At 42.2% G+C, this 19,327-nt stretch overlaps 1 protein-coding gene across 2 annotated transcripts in view; it reads left to right on the forward strand.

Moving 5' to 3' along the window:
- Window positions 1–2,118: 2,118 nt before the first annotated feature.
- The window catches only part of gab2 (GRB2 associated binding protein 2), a 179,542-nt gene continuing 162,333 nt past the window's right edge, over window positions 2,119–19,327 (forward strand). For both annotated transcript variants that reach the window (XM_036964907.2, XM_090224048.1), the window contains exon 1: window positions 2,119–2,891. In XM_036964907.2, the coding sequence (XP_036820802.2) occupies window positions 2,817–2,891 (75 nt within the window). In that variant the 5' untranslated portion in view covers window positions 2,119–2,816. The remainder of the gene's footprint in view (window positions 2,892–19,327) is intronic.

The following is a 19,327-nucleotide window of genomic DNA, read 5'->3' on the forward strand; positions in this document are numbered from 1 at the left end:
ACTACTGTTTCCAAGAGTCCTTCAGATGCACAGACAAGGTCACTACTGTTTCCAAGAGTCATTCAGATGCACAGACAAGGTCACTACTGTTTCCAAGAGTCCTTCAGATGCACAGACAAGGTCACTACTGTTTCCAAGAGTCATTCAGATGCACAGACAAGGTCACTACTGTTTCCAAGAGTCCTTCAGGTGCACAGACAAGGTCACTGCTGTTTCCAAGAGTCCTTCAGGTGCACAGACAAGGTCACTGCTGTTTCCAAGAGTCCTTCAGATGCACAGACAAGGTCACTGCTGTTTCCAAGAGTCCTTCAGGTGCACAGACAAGGTCACTGCTGTTTCCAAGAGTCCTTCAGGTGCACAGACAAGGTCACTGCTGTTTCCAAGAGTCCTTCAGGTGCACAGACAAGGTCACTGCTGTTTCCAAGAGTCCTTCAGATGCACAGACAAGGTCACTGCTGTTTCCAAGAGTCCTTCAGGTGCACAGACAAGGTCACTGCTGTTTCCAAGAGTCCTTCAGATGCACAGACAAGGTCACTGCTGTTTCCAAGAGTCCTTCAGATGCACAGACAAGGTCACTGCTGTTTCCAAGAGTCCTTCAGGTGCACAGACAAGGTCACTGCTGTTTCCAAGAGTCCTTCAGGTGCACAGACAAGGTCACTACTGTTTCCAAGAGTCCTTCAGATGCACAGACAAGGTCACTGCTGTTTCCCAGAGTCCTTCAGGTGCACAGACAAGGTCACTACTGTTTCCCAGAGTCCTTCAGGTGCACAGACAAGGTCACTGCTGTTTCCAAGAGTCCTTCAGGTGCACAGACAAGGTCACTGCTGTTTCCAAGAGTTCTTCAGGTGCACAGACAAGGTCACTACTGTTTCCCAGAGTCCTTCAGGTGCACAGACAAGGTCACTGCTGTTTCCAAGAGTCCTTCAGGTGCACAGACAAGGTCACTACTGTTTCCAAGAGTCCTTCAGGTGCACAGACAGGGTCACTGCTGTTTCCAAGAGTCCTTCAGATGCACAGACAAGGTCACTACTGTTTCCAAGAGTCCTTCAGATGCACAGACAAGGTCACTGCTGTTTCCAAGAGTCCTTCAGATGCACAGACAAGGTCACTGCTGTTTCCAAGAGTCATTCAGATGCACAGACAAGGTCACTGCTGTTTCCAAGAGTCATTCAGATGCACAGACAAGGTCACTGCTGTTTCCAAGAGTCATTCAGATGCACAGACAAGGTCACTACTGTTTGTATTATAATGATGAAACAAGGCTGAAGAACGATTAACTTTTGTCCTCACAGCCAGTTCCTATAGTTATGTGATGATGGCCCTTCTTAGGTAATCGTGTCCAGACTAATGGTAGTTCTGGTCTGGGGCGTTAGTGCCCGTTCCTTCACTAGTAGAGGAATGCACTAATGCCCAGATGAACATAGCCTTAAGATGCTTTTGGGAAACCGGGCCCTGGACCACAGCTATGTAGTGTAGTGTCTCTTTTATCCACTAGATGGTGCGTTTTCACACCTCTTCCTCATTTCTTAATCTCCTGTATTTTCTGTATCCTGTATCTTTGTCTTTCTGTCACTGACGACAGAGTCACATTCAAGCAACAGTTAATCAACCCACAAGTTTCTCAACTCAACTTATAGGTAGAATAAAATGTTATCTTAGTGACAGATATTAGCCTACTAATTAATTTGACTTTCATGCATAAAAAGTTGGATGAAACCAATTGTCCTATTTACACTCCTATTAATTGCAGCTCAGATCATACTTTCCATTCACCATTTTTTACATTACGGTTTCTCTAAGTAAACAGTAGTCTCTCTGCTATAGTTTATTCCTGTTTACATGTTCGCAATTTAATTTGCCTCTGCCCACTGGGCACGGACACCAGTTCAACATTTAGTTCTGAATTACATTTGGTTGAGTTGTCAACTAAAGTGAATTAACGTGAAATCAACAAAAACATGTCACAGGATTTAGGTTAAAAGTTGAGTGAGTAAAATATGACATTCCCACATGTTGATGTAAAATATGTATTTCAATCCAATCAGTTGTCCACGTTGATTCAACATCGTCACGTAGAATTTTTTGGGGGTTGAAATGACGTGGAAACGCTGTTGATTCAACCAGTGGGTGTGTCGTTTATACTACACTATGTAGTGTCTGACTGCTTCAGCGCATAATGGACTCCGGGATAAGAACAGCAGCGCTGGGCTGATCAGAGAGAGGAGCTGTGTCTGCGTCAAGCCAAGGCGCAAGCGTCAAGCCAAGGCGCAGCTCCTGTCTGTTCATCCCAGCGCGGCTCTACTTGCCCGGAGCCCATCCCTGTAGTTCAGTGGGCGTGGTGTGAATTGGAAAACAAAGTGCAGAGACACCCTTCACTACTTCCTACATCACCGGGATCCGTTGAGTTCACCCGCCGCTCGCCGGGATCGATGCTAGTTAACCGCCCAGCACAGCCGCATAATAACTCCCGATAAGAGAGGGACGAAAGATCGGTGGATGCGCTCCGTGTTCCGTGAACCGGCTAGAGGTGGGATTCAGTTATGTGCGTTATGGTGACAGAGCGTGACACCAAGGACGAATAGCAGTCAGGCAGCATCTCGTCCCCCCTCTCTCTCTCTCCCAGCCGGGCTTGCGCTATAGACCAACGAGATAAATGGGCAGCAGACTGCACCAAACAGTGTCCGGCACCGATAGCACCATTCCACATTGACTCAAACAACTGGACGGGACCCGTTATGTACTAAAGAGAGTATATTACACCAGTAGCGGTTGAGAGACCGGAACAGGATTTTTGAAGAAGCGGTTGTTTGTTCAGCATGAGCGGTGGAGGAGAAATCATCTTCCAAGGCTGGCTGAGAAAGTCCCCACCAGAGAAGAAACTGAGGCGATATGTAAGTAATATAGAATTAAATGATCCTACTTTTTGCGCACTTCACCCCCCTCCATCCCCTCAACAGCCTGTATTGACCTCAACAGGCTGATATGATAAGACTGACAGTTGTTTTGTATATCTAACAGGTGCATTACAACTACGCCGGAGAGTCACATGTTGCCTCCAATTTCCTCCTCCGTGTTTGAGACTCCTCTGATACTGTTTCCTCTGTTTTTCGAAGTCATATGACAGCAGGTTGTCTAGCCAGAAAGGCACTTTTCCCTAATTCAGGGATGGGCAACTTTGGTGGGGATGGGGACCACGTAAAGACTGAACTCATCAGGAGGGGCCGCAGTGGCTCGTGGGTCACACCTTTTTACCAAAACATTTTTAGCCGCCCTCCTTTGTACAGTGAAGACAAAACATTTAAAGTTTTAATATGTATTTTCCTGCCATGCTACACATTTTGCCATCGGGTTAAGGCAAGCGTCTGCAATATGATTACTGATGATCAAGGGGTCCCACCACCGGTCCTACAAATTTGGATAGCTGGCCCCTAGACTAATTTACCAATCAAAAACATTTTGCTGCCATGGGCTAATTTAAGTGACTACTGATACACAATAAAAATGTTGAAATTCTATTCTATTATTATAACTGTCAACAGTGAGTTGAGACCCCAACTGAGCCCCCCCCCCCCCCCCCCCCCCCCATAAAAAAAGAGTCCCTTCCCTAATTGCTTCTGTAAATCGCTCTGGATAAGAGCATCTGCTAAATGACGTAAATGTTAATGTGTTTCCTAAACCAACCGTATTCATTAATGTATGTGCCTTTCTTACTGAGACTATATTTAACTGATAGTTAAAGGCCTGCAGAGGAAGCTGTGCTCACAATGGGGCTCTATAGTACCATCGAGATGCCGTCTGGCTGTCCGTCTGTCTGGCTGTCCGTCTAATGCTGTTAAGGACAGATGTCCCCATAATTGCCTGTAAACTGCTCAGTGGCAGAAGGAAGAAATATTAGCCCGTTTTCTAGGCCGTCATTGAAAACAAGAATTTGTTCTTAAATGACTTGCCTAGTTAAATGAAGGTAAAAAAAAATAGATATAAAAAAATCCACTGAAAATAATTTAACTGCTCTCTGTGTTGCCATGATATGAATACATATTACTGTAGTCATCAACATGTAATCTCTATGAACTGGACATGCATCGTGTGTCCAAAATCACTCCCTATTTAGTGCACTACTTTTGGCCAGGATCAATAGACCTCTAATCGTGTCATTTGTGTGTCTGTCTCTGAACGCTACATGTTTTACATATTCATATTCATCATCTCCAGCAGCTCCCCAACATCGATGTCCTGGGTGTAGTAGAATATATATATATCAATGTACTGTTTGTAGTAGAATATATATATATCAATGTACTGTTTGTAGTAGAATATATATATCAATGTACTGTTTGTAGTAGGATATATATATATATATATATATATATATATATATATATCAATGTACTGTTTGTAGTAGGATATATATATCAATGTACTGTTTGTAGTAGAATATATATATCAATGTACTGTTTGTAGTAGAATATATATATATCAATGTACTGTTTGTAGTAGAATATTGATATATATATATATATATATATATATATATATATATATATATATATATATATATATATATATATGTACTGTTTGTAGTAGGATATATATATCAATGTACTGTTTGTAGTAGAATATATATATATATCAATGTACTGTTTGTAGTAGAATATTGATATATATCAATGTACTGTTTGTAGTAGGATATATATATCAATGTACTGTTTGTAGTAGAATATATATATATCAATGTACTGTTTGTGGTAGAATATATATATATCAATGTACTGTTTGTAGTAGGATATATATATATCAATGTACTGTTTGTAGTAGAATATATATATATATCAATGTACTGTTTGTAGTAGAATATATATATATATCAATGTACTGTTTGTAGTAGGATATATATATCAATGTACTGTTTGTAGTAGGATATATATATATCAATGTACTGTTTGTAGTAGAATATATATATATCAATGTACTGTTTGTGGTAGAATATATATATATCAATGTACTGTTTGTAGTAGAATATATATATCAATGTACTGTTTGTAGTAGGATATATATATCAATGTACTGTTTGTAGTAGAATATATATATCAATGTACTGTTTGTAGTAGAATATATATATATATATCAATGTACTGTTTGTAGTAGGATATATATATCAATGTACTGTTTGTAGTAGAATATATATATATCAATGTACTGTTTGTGGTAGAATATATATATATCAATGTACTTTTTGTAGTAGAATATATATATCATTGTACTGTTTGTAGTAGGATATATATATCAATGTACTGTTTGTAGTAGAATATATATATATATCAATGTACTGTTTGTGGTAGAATATATATATATCAATGTACTGTTTGTAGTAGAATATATATATCATTGTACTGTTTGTAGTAGGATATATATATCAATGTACTGTTTGTAGTAGAATATATATATATATATATCAATGTACTGTTTGTAGTAGAATATATATATCAATGTACTGTTTGTAGTAGAATATATATATCAATGTACTGTTTGTAGTAGAATATATATATATATATATATATATATATATATATATATATATATATATATATCAATGTACTGTTTGTAGTAGAATATATATATCAATGTACTGTTTGTGGTAGAATATATATATATCAATGTACTGTTTGTAGTAGAATATATATATCAATGTACTGTTTGTGGTAGAATATATATATATCAATGTACTGTTTGTAGTAGGATATATATATCAATGTACTGTTTGTAGTAGAATATATATATATCAATGTACTGTTTGTGGTAGAATATATATATATCAATGTACTGTTTGTAGTAGAATATATATATCATTGTACTGTTTGTAGTAGGATATATATATCAATGTACTGTTTGTAGTAGGATATATATATATCAATGTACTGTTTGTAGTAGAATATATATATATATATATATATCAATGTACTGTTTGTAGTAGAATATATATATCAATGTACTGTTTGTAGTAGAATATATATATCAATGTACTGTTTGTAGTAGAATATATATATATATATATATATATCAATGTACTGTTTGTAGTAGAATATATATATCAATGTACTGTTTGTGGTAGAATATATATATATCAATGTACTGTTTGTAGTAGAATATATATATCGATGTACTGTTTGTGGTAGAATATATATATATCAATGTACTGTTTGTAGTAGGATATATATATCAATGTACTGTTTGTAGTAGAATATATATATATATATATCAATGTACTGTTTGTAGTAGAATATATATATCAATGTACTGTTTGTGGTAGAATATATATATATCAATGTACTGTTTGTAGTAGAATATATATATCAATGTACTGTTTGTAGTAGAATATATATATATCAATGTACTGTTTGTGGTAGAATATGTATATCAATGTAATGTAATATATATATATATATCCTACTACAAACAGTACATTGATATATATATTCTACTACAAACAGTACATTGATATATATATATTCTACTACAAACAGTACATTGATATATATTCTACTACAAACAGAAACGTGCCATTTTAACACACAGTACATTGATGGAAGCTGCTGGAGGTGATGAATATGAAGATGTAAAAATTGGATGACGTTGTACACATGTAGTGTTCAGAGACAGACATACAAATATTATTATTTTTTAATTTATTTAATTTATTATATATTTATTTAATTGTATTTATTTAATTTATTATTATAAATATATTTCTTAAAAAAAAAAAATCTTAATACAGATCAACAATTTACATTCTTACATCATACAAAACAGAACACAGGTATTAATGAGAAAATACTGGAACAAACAAAAAAATATAAACTTTGTGATCATTACCAAAGCTAAGATGAGTTTTCATTAGTGTCGTTAGACCACCGGGAACGGCTTCGACCACATAAATAAACTCTCTGAAAGGTATTGGAAACTCTTTCAATGTTAGAAATTGTTCATATGTGAGAATATTACCCGTGTTGTCGAAAACATCAAGAACAAAGTCCATATTCCTCTCGTGCCAGCTGGGGTAGAACAGGGACTCATTCCTTACAGTTCTGTCTGACTTATTCCACAAAATATGTTTGTAGTAGAAGATGGAGGAAGATAAGTGTTTTCCAATGACCTCATCAACCAGTGAGTATGTAATGCCTACTGATAATGTGTTAAAACATCACATGGTGCAAACCGATTTTAATGTCATTGGAAACACTTTTTTACCACAGAACATAGACGTTTTTCGGATATGTTGACGTTGGTGTGGTGCTGACCTCTAAATTCATATGATATGTTACGGCCTGCAAATTCGTTGGAAATGTTACAAGATCATGTTTGAGTCTCTTGAACTGAATCAGATTGGATTTATGACAGCAGTGACGATCATGAGACAATCTGTGGCAAATACAGCTGGCTAGTGTTTATCAATGGTGTTGCATTACAAACCCATCTCTATATGTCTCTCCTCTCTCATGTTTCGCTCTCATTTCTCTCCCTCTCTCTCATTTCTCTCTCTCTCTCTCATTTCTCTCCCTCTCTCTCTCATTTCTCTCCCTCTCTCTCTCATTTCTCTCCCTCTCTCTCTCTCATTTATCTCTCTCTCTCATTTCTCTCCCTCTCTCTCATTTCTCTCCCTCTCTCTCATTCTCTCGTTTCTCTCCTTGCTCTCTCCTCTCTCTCATTTCTCTCTCCTCTCTCGCTTCTCTCTCTCTCTCTTGTTTATTTTTCGTTTCTCTCGCTCTCTTTCGTTTCTCTCTCCTCTCTCTCTCTCATTTCTCTCCTTGCTCTCTCCTCTCTCGTTTTCTCTCCCCCCTCTCTCTCTCTCTCTCTCTCTCTCATTTCTCTCCTCTCTCTCTCTCTATAGTTTCTCTTTCTCTCTCTCGTTGGGAATCGCTTCTTTTTAGAAGTGAGGTTGTAGAATTTAACGTCTCTTTTCTGGATTTTGATAATTAGCGGGATTCGCAGAGTTCTGCAGGCAGTCTCAATTTGGTGTTTGTGCCATTTTGTGAATTCTTGGTTTTTGAGCAGACCCCAGACCTCACAACCATAAAGGGCAATGGGTTCTATAACTGATTGAAGTATTCTTAGCTAGATCCTAATTGGTATGTTGAATATTATTTTCCTTTTGATGGCACAGAATGCCCTTCTTGCCTTGTCTCTCAGATCTTTCACAGCTTTGTGGAAGTTACCTGTGGCGCTAATGTTTAGGCCAAGGTATGTATCGTTTTTTGTGTGCTCTAGGGCAACAGCGTCTAAATGGAATTTGTATTTGTGGTCCTGGCGACTGGACCTTGTTTGGGACACCATTATTTTGGCCTTACTGAGATTTACTGTCAGGGCCCAGGTCTGACAGAATCTGTGCAGAAGATCTAGGTGCTGCTGTAGGCCGTCCTTGGTCGGCCAGATCATCAGCAAACAGCAGACTTCGGATTCTAGTAGGGTGAGGATGGGTGCTGCAGACTGTTCTAGTGCCCGCGCCAATTCGTTGATATATATGTTGAAGAGGGTGGGGCTTAACCTGCATCCCTGCCTCATCTCACGGCCCTGTTGAAAGAAATGTGTGTTTTGCCAATTTTAACCGCACACTTGTTTTTTGAAATCAACAAAGCATAAGAAGACTTTGCCTTTGTTTTGGTTTGTTTGTTTGTCAATTAGGGTGTGCAGGGTGAGTAAATGGTCTGTTGTACGGTAATTTGGTCAAAAGCCAATTTGACATTTGCTCAGTACGTTGTTTTCACTGAGGAAATGTACGAGTCTGCTGTTAATGATAATGCAGAGGATTTTCCCAAGGTTACTGTTGATGCATATCCCATGGTAGTTATTGGGGTCAAATTTGTCTCTTCTTTTAAGGATTGGGGTGATCAGTCCTTGGTTCCAAATATTGGGGAAGATGCCAGAGCTGAGGATGATGTTAAAGAGTTTAAGTATAGCCAATTGGAATTTGTTGTCTGTATATTTTATCATTTCATTGAGGATACCATCAACACCACAGGTCTTTTTGGGTTGGAGGGTTTGTATTTGGTCCTGTAGTTCATTCAATGTAATTGGAGAATCCAGTGGGTTCTGGTAGTCTTTAATAGTTGATTCTAAGATGTGTAATTGATCATGTGTATGTATTAGCTGCTTGTTCTTTGTTTTAGAGCCAAAAAGATTGAAGTGGTTTATCCATACATCTCCATTTAGGATAGATAACTATTTGTGTTGTTTGTTTAGTGTTTTCCAATGTTCATAGAAGTGGTTAGATTCTATGGATTCTTCAATTACATTGAGCTGATTTCTGACGTGCTGTTCCTTCTTTTTCCGTAGTGTATTTCTGTATTGTTTTAGTGATTCACCTTAGTGAAGGAGTAGGCTCAGGTTTTCTGGGTCTCTATGTTTTTGGGTGGATAGGTTTCTCAATTACTTTCTTAGGTTTTTACATTCTTCATCAAACTATTTGTCATTGTTGATCACTTTCTTAGGTTGTCTGCTTGACATTTTTTTATTTGATAGGGAAGCTGAGAGGTCAACTATTATACTGTTTAGGTTTTCTACTGCCAGGTTTACACCTTCACTATTACAGTGAAACATTTTGTCCAGGAAGTTGTCTAAAGGGATTGAATTTGTTGTTGCCTAATTGTTTTTGGGTAGATTTCCCCACTACTTTCTTTCCATCTATAGCATTCCTTAATATTATTCAATTCCTTTGGCTTTGATGCCTCACGATTGAGTATTTCTCTGTTCAAGTAGACTGTGACTGTGATTTTGCTGTGCTCTGATAGGGGTGTCAATGGGCTGACTGAACACTCTAAGAGACTCGTTTGAGGTACGTGATAATGTAGTCTTCGGTACCACTGCCAAGAGATGAGCTATAGGTGTACCTACCGCAGGAGTCCTCTCAAAGCCTACCATTGACTATGTACATACCCAGGATGTAACAGAGCTGTAGGTGTACCTACCGCAGGAGTCTTCTCAAAGCCTACCATTGACTACTTCAGCACACAGGGGGCAAATGGGAGAGGGGATGCTGTCACCTCCAGGCAGGTGTTTGTCCCCCTGTGTGCTGAGGGTGTCAGGTTCTTGTCCGGTTCTGGTATTTAGGTCGCCACAGACTAGTACATGTCCCTGGGCCTGGAAATGATTGATTTCCCCCTCCAGGATGGAGAAGCTGTCTTCGTTAAAGTATGGGGATTCTAGTGTGGGGATATAGGTAGCACACAGGAGGACATTTTTCTCTGTTAAGATAATTTCCTTTTGAATTTCTAGCCAAATGTAAAATGTTCCTGTTTTGATTAATTGAATAGAGTGGGTTAGGTCTGCTCTATACCAAATTAGCATACCCCCTGAGTCTCTTCCCTGTTTCACACCTGGTAGTGTGGTGGATGGGACTACCAGCTCTCTGTAACCTAGAGGGCAACCAGTGGGTCCGTCTCCTCTATACCACCCACCTGGTAGTTTGGTGGATGGGACTAACAGCTCTCTGTAACCTAGAGGGCAACCAGTGGGTCCGTCTCCTCTATACCACCCACCTGGTAGTGTGGTGGATGGGACTACCAGCTCTCTGTAACCTAGAGGGCAACCAGTGGGTCCGTCTCCTCTATATCATGTTTGTTGTAGGATGACAATGTCTGTATTTCTGATTTTGATGAAGTCCAGGTTCCTGCTCTTTAGGCCAAAAGCAGATGACCTCAGGCCTGGGATATTCCAGGATAAGATAGTGAAGGCTTTGTGTTCCATAAAGTGTCCAATATTGTTAGTCGTGTGGTTTGGCCTCAGACCAGTAAGTGTGAACAGAGTCTGCTGAGCCTCAGGTACACGCCATTGGCTTGGGCTAGTGTAAGAGTGGGGGTTTGGGGTGGGGGGGGTTGGCCTGTTTGACTATCTGGTGTGTGGGTATGGTTGGTTTGGGGGGGGTATTGATTGGTGGTGCTGTGGTCAGCATGTAGGTCCTCTCGGTGTGGGTCCTCTATGTGTAGGTCCTCTCGGTGTGGGTCCTCTCGGTGTAGGTCCTCTCGGTGTAGGTCCTCTCGGTGTGGGTCCTCTATGTGTAGGTCCTCTATGTGTAGGTCCTCTCGGTGTGGGTCCTCTGTGTAGGTCCTCTCGGTGTGGGTCCTCTATGTGTAGGTCCTCTCGGTGTAGGTCCTCTCGGTGTGGGTCCTCTATGTGTAGGTCCTCTATGTGTAGGTCCTCTCGGTGTGGGTCCTCTGTGTAGGTCCTCTCGGTGTGGGTCCTCTATGTGTAGGTCTTGTTCCTGTCCTCCCTCTCTCTCTCATATCTCTCCTTACTATAATCACACTCTCTCTCCTTGTTTCCTACACTTTTAGAGAAAACGGTTCCAAAAGGGTTCAACAGCTGTTCCCATAGGACAACCCTTTTTGGTTCAAGGGACAATCCTTTTTGGTTCTTGTTAGAACCCTTTTGGGTTCCATGTAGAATCCTCTGTGGAAAAGGTTCTACCTGAAATTAAAAAAGGTTATCTTTCAAAGTGTTCTCCTAAGGAGACAGCTGAATAACATTTTTTTTCTTAAAGGGTTCTATCTAGAACCTAAGAGTGGATAGCTGGCTTTGCCATGATGTAATCATTGTGTGGGTTTCATCTGGTGGAAATCCTTCCCAGCCTGCCTGCCTGCCTGCCTGCCTGCCTGCCTGCCTGCCTGCCTGCCTGCCTGCCTGCCTGCGCTCATTGTCTGTGCTCAGTGTCTCTCTCTCTCCCTGTGTGTCTCTCTCTCTCTTTCTCTCTCATTGTGTGTGTCTCTCTCTCCCTGTGTGTCTCTCTGTCTCTCTCTCTCTCTCCCTCCCTCCCTCCCTCTCTCTGTGTCTCTCTCTCTCCCTGTGTGTCTCTCTCTCTGTGTGTCTGTCTCTCTTTCTCTCTCATTGTGTGGGTTTCATCTGGTGGAAATCCTTCCCAGTCTGCCTGCCTGCCTGCCTGCCTGCGCTCATTGTTCTCTTCTTCTCTCTGTGTGTGTCTCTCTCTTTCTCTCACATTGTGTGTGTCTCTCTCTCCCTGTGTGTCTCTCTGTCTCTCTCTCTCTCTCTCTCTCTCTCTCTCTCTCCCTCCCTCTCTCTGTGTCTCTCTCTCTCTCTGTGTGTCTCTCTCTCTGTGTGTCTGTCTCTCTTTCTCTCTCATTGTGTGTGTCTCTCTCTCCCTGTGTGTCTCTCTGTCTGTCTGTCTGTCTGTCTCTCTCTCTCTCTCTCTCTCTCTCTCTCTCCCTCCCTCTCTCTGTCTCTCTCTCTCCCTGTGTGTCTCTCTCTCTGTGTGTCTGTCTCTCTTTCTCTCTCATTGTGTGTGTCTCTCTCTCCCTGTGTGTCTCTCTCTCTGTCTCTCTCTCTGTCTCTGTGTGTGTGTGTCACTGTGTTTATCCAGAGACCAGCAGGTCAGGGAGAACATCACAACATATACCACTGACACAACCCTCTGCAGCACCATGGTTGACATCAGTAGGCAGAAGAAACCCGAGATAAAAACGACACAAAAAGAAGGAACTTATAATAAACAAACCCATCACTGTTATTATTATGGTTCTAGTCACTGCAAGGGGGTCCTGGTGGCACCTACCACACCTCTATAGTCCAGCCCCAGCCAATAACCAGTAGTCAGGTGCTAGGAGGTGTGGCCTGGTGGTAACACAACTCAACTAGTCTCCTAGTCCCACTCCCAATCAACAACTAGAACACACACAGTTGAAGCAGGCAGTGTGAAGACGTGGAATGATTAGCTACTACTGAACATGTAGAATTCTCTCCATTTCAACTCGGAGAGAGAGACCTTACCGTGCCATACACACACGCAGAGGCAGCCGACAGTTAGTCGTGGAACAATGGGGACCATTTAGATAGCAGTATTGCTGTCATCTGACATAGCTGAGCCCAATGTAGAGAGAGGCTACTTTAAAGAAACGCTCCTAACATTTTGCTGCCAAGGTGTTAGTCTCTCTGAAGGAGAGAAAGAGAGAGGAAGTGTAGGATGTAAACATTTAGGACTACAGTATAGTATACCTATTAAGACAGGCAACTTTGATGGGGAGGGGGGCAGTTAGACATATTTGGAGGGCGGTTAGACACATTTAGAGGGCAGTTAGACACATTTAGAGGGCAGTTAGACACATTTCGGTTGAATGCATTCAGTCGTGTAACTGTCTTGGTACTCTCCCTTCCCCTTTCTGCTATTCTAAGTCAACAGTAAGTTGAGTGTTTGGAGGTCTGCGGGCCGACAGTTGCCCATCTATTAAGATGGTAAATAATCGTAATTGTAATTAATCCAATAACATGTCATCATGTGGCATCATATGGCACCTGATGAAATGTTGTATTTTTTAAAAATGTACTTTTATTTAACTTGGCAATTCAGTTAAGAACTGACATGATAATTATTTTAAGAATGGCGGCCTACCGGGGAAACAGTGGGTTAACTGCCTTGTTCAGGGGCAGAAAGACATATTTTTATCTTGTCAGCTCGGGGATTTGAACTTGCAACCTTTGGGTTACTAGTTCAATGCTCTAACCACTGCCACCCCACAGTGTAGTGCACTAGGGAATATAGGGAGCTATTTCATAACCTGACTCATCAGTTAGCTTCATGTATCTCCCCTGTTCTCCTCAGTTAGCTCCATGTATCTGCCCTGTCTCCTGTTCTCATCAGTTAGCTTCATGTATCTCCCCTGTTATCCTCAGTTAGCTTCATGTATCTCCCCTGTTCTCCTCAGTTAGCTTCATGTATCTCTCCTGTTCTCCTCAGTTAGCTTCATGTATCTCTCCTGTTCTCCTCAGTTAGCTTCATGTATCTCTCCTGTTCTCCTCAGTTAGCTTCATGTAGCTCTCCTGTTCTCCTCAGTTAGCTTCATGTATCTCCCCTGTTCTCCTCAGTTAGCTTCATGTATCTGCCCTGTCTCCTGTTCTCCTCAGTTAGCTACATGTATCTCCCCTGTTCTCCTCAGTTAGCTTCATGTATCTCTCCTGTTCTCCTCAGTTAGCTTCATGTATCTGCCCTGTCTCCTGTTCTCCTCAGTTAGCTTCATGTATCTCTCCTGTTCTCCTCAGTTAGCTTCATGTATCTCTCCTGTTCTCCTCAGTTAGCTTCATGTATCTCCCCTGTTCTCCTCAGTTAGCTTCATGTATCTCTCCTGTTCTCCTCAGTTAGCTTCATGTATCTCCCCTGTTCTCCTCAGTTAGCTTCATGTATCTCCCCTGTTCTCCTCAGTTAGCTTCATGTATCTCTCCTGTTCTCCTCAGTTAGCTTCATGTATCTCTCCTGTTCTCCTCAGTTAGCTTCATGTATCTCCCCTGTTCTCCTCAGTTAGCTTCATGTATCTCTCCTGTTCTCCTCAGTTAGCTTCATGTATCTCTCCTGTTCTCCTCAGTTAGCTTCATGTATCTCCCCTGTTCTCCTCAGTTAGCTTCATGTATCTCCCCTGTTCTCCTCAGTTAGCTTCATGTATCTCCCCTGTTCTCCTCAGTTAGCTTCATGTATCTCCCCTGTTCTCCTCAGTTAGCTTCATGTATCTCTCCTGTTCTCCTCAGTTAGCTTCATGTATCTCCCCTGTTCTCCTCAGTTAGCTTCATGTATCTCCCCTGTTCTCCTCAGTTAGCTTCATGTATCTCCCCTGTTCTCCTCAGTTAGCTTCATGTATCTCCCCTGTTCTCCTCAGTTAGCTTCATGTATCTCCCCTGTTCTCCTCAGTTAGCTTCATGTATCTCTCCTGTTCTCCTCAGTTAGCTTCATGTATCTCCCCTGTTCTCCTCAGTTAGCTTCATGTATCTCTCCTGTTCTCCTCAGTTAGCTTCATGTATCTCTCCTGTTCTCCTCAGTTAGCTTCATGTATCTCCCCTGTTCTCCTCAGTTAGCTTCATGTATCTCCCCTGTTCTCCTCAGTTAGCTTCATGTATCTCTCCTGTTCTCCTCAGTTAGCTTCATGTATCTCCCCTGTTCTCCTCAGTTAGCTTCATGTATCTCTCCTGTTCTCCTCAGTTAGCTTCATGTATCTCTCCTGTTCTCCTCAGTTAGCTCCATGTATCTCTCCTGTTCTCATCAGTTAGCTTCATGTATCTCTCCTGTTCTCCTCAGTTAGCTTCATGTATCTCCCCTGTTCTCCTCAGTTAGCTTCATGTATCTCCCCTGTTCTCCTCAGTTAGCTTCATGTATCTCTCCTGTTCTCCTCAGTTAGCTTCATGTATCTCCCCTGTTCTCATCAGTTAGCTTCATGTATCTCTCCTGTTCTCCTCAGTTAGCTTCATGTATCTCTCCTGTTCTCCTCAGTTAGCTTCATGTATCTCCCCTGTTCTCCTCAGTTAGCTCCATGTATCTCTCCTGTTCTCCTCAGTTAGCTTCATGTATCTCCCCTGTTCTCCTCAGTTAGCTTCATGTAGCTCTCCTGTTCTCCTCAGTTAGCTTCATGTATCTCTCCTGTTCTCCTCAGTTAGCTCCATGTATCTGCCCTGTCTCCTGTTCTCCTCAGTTAGCTTCATGTATCTCCCCTGTTCTCCTCAGTTAGCTTCATGTATCTCTCCTGTTCTCCTCAGTTAGCTTCATGTATCTCCCCTGTTCTCCTCAGTTAGCTTCATGTATCTCTCCTGTTCTCCTCAGTTAGCTTCATGTATCTCTCCTGTTCTCCTCAGTTAGCTTCATGTATCTCTCCTGTTCTCCTCAGTTAGCTTCATGTATCTGCCCTGTCTCCTGTTCTCCTCAGTTAGCTTCATGTATCTCTCCTGTTCTCCTCAGTTAGCTTCATGTATCTCTCCTGTTCTCCTGTTCCTCTCAGTTAGCTTCATGTATCTCTCCTGTTCTCCTCAGTTAGCTTCATGTATATCTCCTGTTCTCCTCAGTTAGCTTCATGTATCTCCCCTGTTCTCCTCAGTTAGCTTCATGTATCTCCCCTGTTCTCCTCAGTTAGCTTCATGTATCTCTCCTGTTCTCCTCAGTTAGCTTCATGTATCTCCCCTGATCTCCTCAGTTAGCTTCATGTATCTCCCCTGTTCTCCTCAGTTAGCTTCATGTATCTCCCCTGTTCTCCTCAGTTAGCTTCATGTATCTCTCCTGTTCTCCTCAGTTAGCTTCATGTATCTCCCCTGATCTCCTCAGTTAGCTTCATGTATCTCTCCTGTTCTCCTCAGTTAGCTTCATGTATCTCCCCTGTTCTCCTCAGTTAGCTTCATGTATCTCTCCTGTTCTCCTCAGTTAGCTTCATGTATATCTCCTGTTCTCCTCAGTTAGCTTCATGTATCTCCCCTGTTCTCCTCAGTTAGCTTCATGTATCTCCCCTGTTCTCCTCAGTTAGCTTCATGTATCTCTCCTGTTCTCCTCAGTTAGTTTCATGTATCTCTCCTGTTCTCCTCAGTTAGCTTCATGTATCTCTCCTGTTCTCCTCAGTTAGCTTCATGTATCTCCCCTGTTCTCCTCAGTTAGCTTCATGTATCTCCCCTGTTCTCCTCAGTTAGCTTCATGTATCTCTCCTGTTCTCCTCAGTTAGCTTCATGTATCTCTCCTGTTCTCCTCAGTTAGCTTCATGTATCTCTCCTGTTCTCCTCAGTTAGCTTCATGTATCTCTCCTGTTCTCCTCAGTTAGCTTCATGTATCTCCCCTGTTCTCCTCAGTTAGCTTCATGTATCTCCCCTGTTCTCCTCAGTTAGCTTCATGTATCTCTCCTGTTCTCCTCAGTTAGCTTCATGTATCTCCCCTGATCTCCTCAGTTAGCTTCATGTATCTCCCCTGTTCTCCTCAGTTAGCTTCATGTATCTCTCCTGTTCTCCTCAGTTAGCTTCATGTATCTCTCCTGATCTCCTCAGTTAGCTTCATGTAGCTCTCCTGTTCTCCTCAGTTAGCTTCATGTAGCTCTCCTGTTCTCCTCAGTTAGCTTCATGTAGCTCTCCTGTTCTCCTCAGTTAGCTTCATGTATCTCTCCTGTTCTCCTCAGTTAGCTTCATGTATCTCTCCTGTTCTCCTCAGTTAGCTTCATGTATCTCCCCTGTTCTCCTCAGTTAGCTTCATGTATCTCTCCTGTTCTCCTCAGTTAGCTTCATGTATCTCCCCTGTTCTCCTCAGTTAGCTTCATGTATCTCTCCTGTTCTCCTCAGTTAGCTTCATGTAGCTCTCCTGTTCTCCTCAGTTAGCTTCATGTACAGTACCAGTTAACAGTTTCGATCCAGCTTCTCATTCAAGGGATTTTCTTTATTTTGATCTACATTGTAGAATAATAGTTAAAACATCAACACTATGAAATAACACATGGAATCATGTCGTAACCAAAAAAAGTGTTAAACAAATCAAAATATATTTTAGATTCTTCAAAGTAGCCACCCTTTGCCTTGATGACTGCTTTGCATACTCTTTGCATTAACCACTTTTAAACACTACCCCTACTTCACCTGTCTGCTAGTAACCACTGTTGTGCTATATTGATGTAGACTAGGAGCCACGCTGTGTTGACGTAGAGCAGGAGCCACGCTGTGTTGACGTAGGGCAGGAGCCACGCTGTGTTGACGTAGGGCAGGAGCCACGCTGTGTTGACGTAGGGCAGGAGCCACGCTGTGTTGACGTAGAGCAGGAGCCACGCTGTGTTGTCGTAGGGCAGGAGCCACGCTGTGTTGATGTAGAGCAGGAGCCACGCTGTGTTGACGTAGGGCAGGAGCCACGCTGTGTTGACGTAGGGCAGGAGCCACGCTGTGTTGACGTAGAGCAGGAGCCACGCTGTGTTGACGTAGGGCAGGAGCCACGCTGTGTTGTCGTAGGGCAGGAGCCACGCTGTGTTGACGTAGAGCAGGAGCCACGCTGTGTTGTCGTAGGGCAGGAGCCACGCTGTGTTGACGTAGAGCAGGAGCCACGCTGTGTTGACGTAGAGCAGGAGCCACGCTGTGTTGACGTAGGGCAGGAGCCACGCTGTGTTGACGTAGAGCAGGAGCCACGCTGTGTTGACGTAGGGCAGGAGCCACGCTGTGTTGACGTAGAGCAGGAGCCACGCTGTGTTGACGTAGGGCAGGAGCCACGCTGTGTTGTCGTAGAGCAGGAGCCACGCTGTGTTGACGTAGGGCAGGAGCCACGCTGTGTTGACATAGAGCAGGAGCCACGCTGTGTTGTCGTAGGGCAGGAGCCACGCTGTGTTGACGTAGAGCAGGAGCCACGCTGTGTTGACGTAGAGCAGGAGCCACGCTGTGTTGACGTAGGGCAGGAGCCACGCTGTGTTGACGTAGAGCAGGAGCCACGCTGTGTTGACGTAGAGCAGGAGCCACGCTGTGTAGACGTAGAGCAGGAGCCACGCTGTGTTGACGTAGAGCAGGAGCACTTCCTTGACAACAGCTCTCCACTGCTCCAGACGTATGACTCACTTCCTTGACAACAGCTCTCCACTGCTCCAGACGTATGACTCACTTCCTTGACAACAGCTCTCCACTGCTCCAGACGTATGACTCACTTCCTTGACAACAGCTCTCCACTGCTCCAGACGTATGACTCACTTCCTTGACAACAGCTCTCCACTGCTCCAGACGTATGACTCACTTCCTTGACAACAGCTCTCCACTGCTCCAGACGAATGACTCACTTCCTTGACAACAGCTCTCCACTGCTCCAGACGTATGAATACCCTGAATTCTGCTGAGGCCGTATAACCGTACATGTTGCATGGCCAATGGAGTCGTCAGATTGACCAAGCGTCCAGATGCACAGGACACTTCCTCTCTCCAGAATGTTCTCTCTCTCCTGCCAATTTGTGCACATTCGTTGTTTCATAACTTCATTGTGTGAATTGTTTGTGTTTTATTGTTAGTGTCTATCAATTCCCCATCGAATATATCAGCAGTAGTACATTTACAGTTAATTCCTCATCTACAATGTTCGTTTCTTTGGTTACGGTAATTTCTTATAATGCATTTAATTATTATTATTATTCCAGTCTTCCTGTTCTCATTTTCAGTGTGGACACATTGTTTGCAGACTGCGTAACTGTGAGAAACAAGTGTTTCACAGCAAGCAAGTGAAGTTTGTTTTTACATCCATTGAGAATGACAGTAATTCTTCTATGGATTTGAAAAATCTTTCCATCTTTCTCCCTTTCGATAGCCACTCAGCGTGAAATGGAACAATGTCATGCTCTGATCCAGTGGAAACGTCATAAAATAGGCCTTCCTGATTACTTCTAATCAGTGGTTGACTTGGACTGAAATAGGTTCCGGTACTCATTTTGGTTGCTGGTACTGTTTATATTTAGGTGCAGGAGCTCTACAATACTTTAGAGATAATATCCTATAAAGAGGAACAGGAGCTCTACAATACTTTAGAGATAATATTCTATAAGAGGAACAGGAGCTCTACAATACTTTAGATATAATATCCTATAAG

The sequence above is a fragment of the Oncorhynchus mykiss genome, chromosome 27, assembly GCF_057628025.1.
Source record: "Oncorhynchus mykiss isolate SJ-2025 chromosome 27, ASM5762802v1, whole genome shotgun sequence".
Lineage (NCBI taxonomy): Eukaryota > Metazoa > Chordata > Actinopteri > Salmoniformes > Salmonidae > Oncorhynchus > Oncorhynchus mykiss.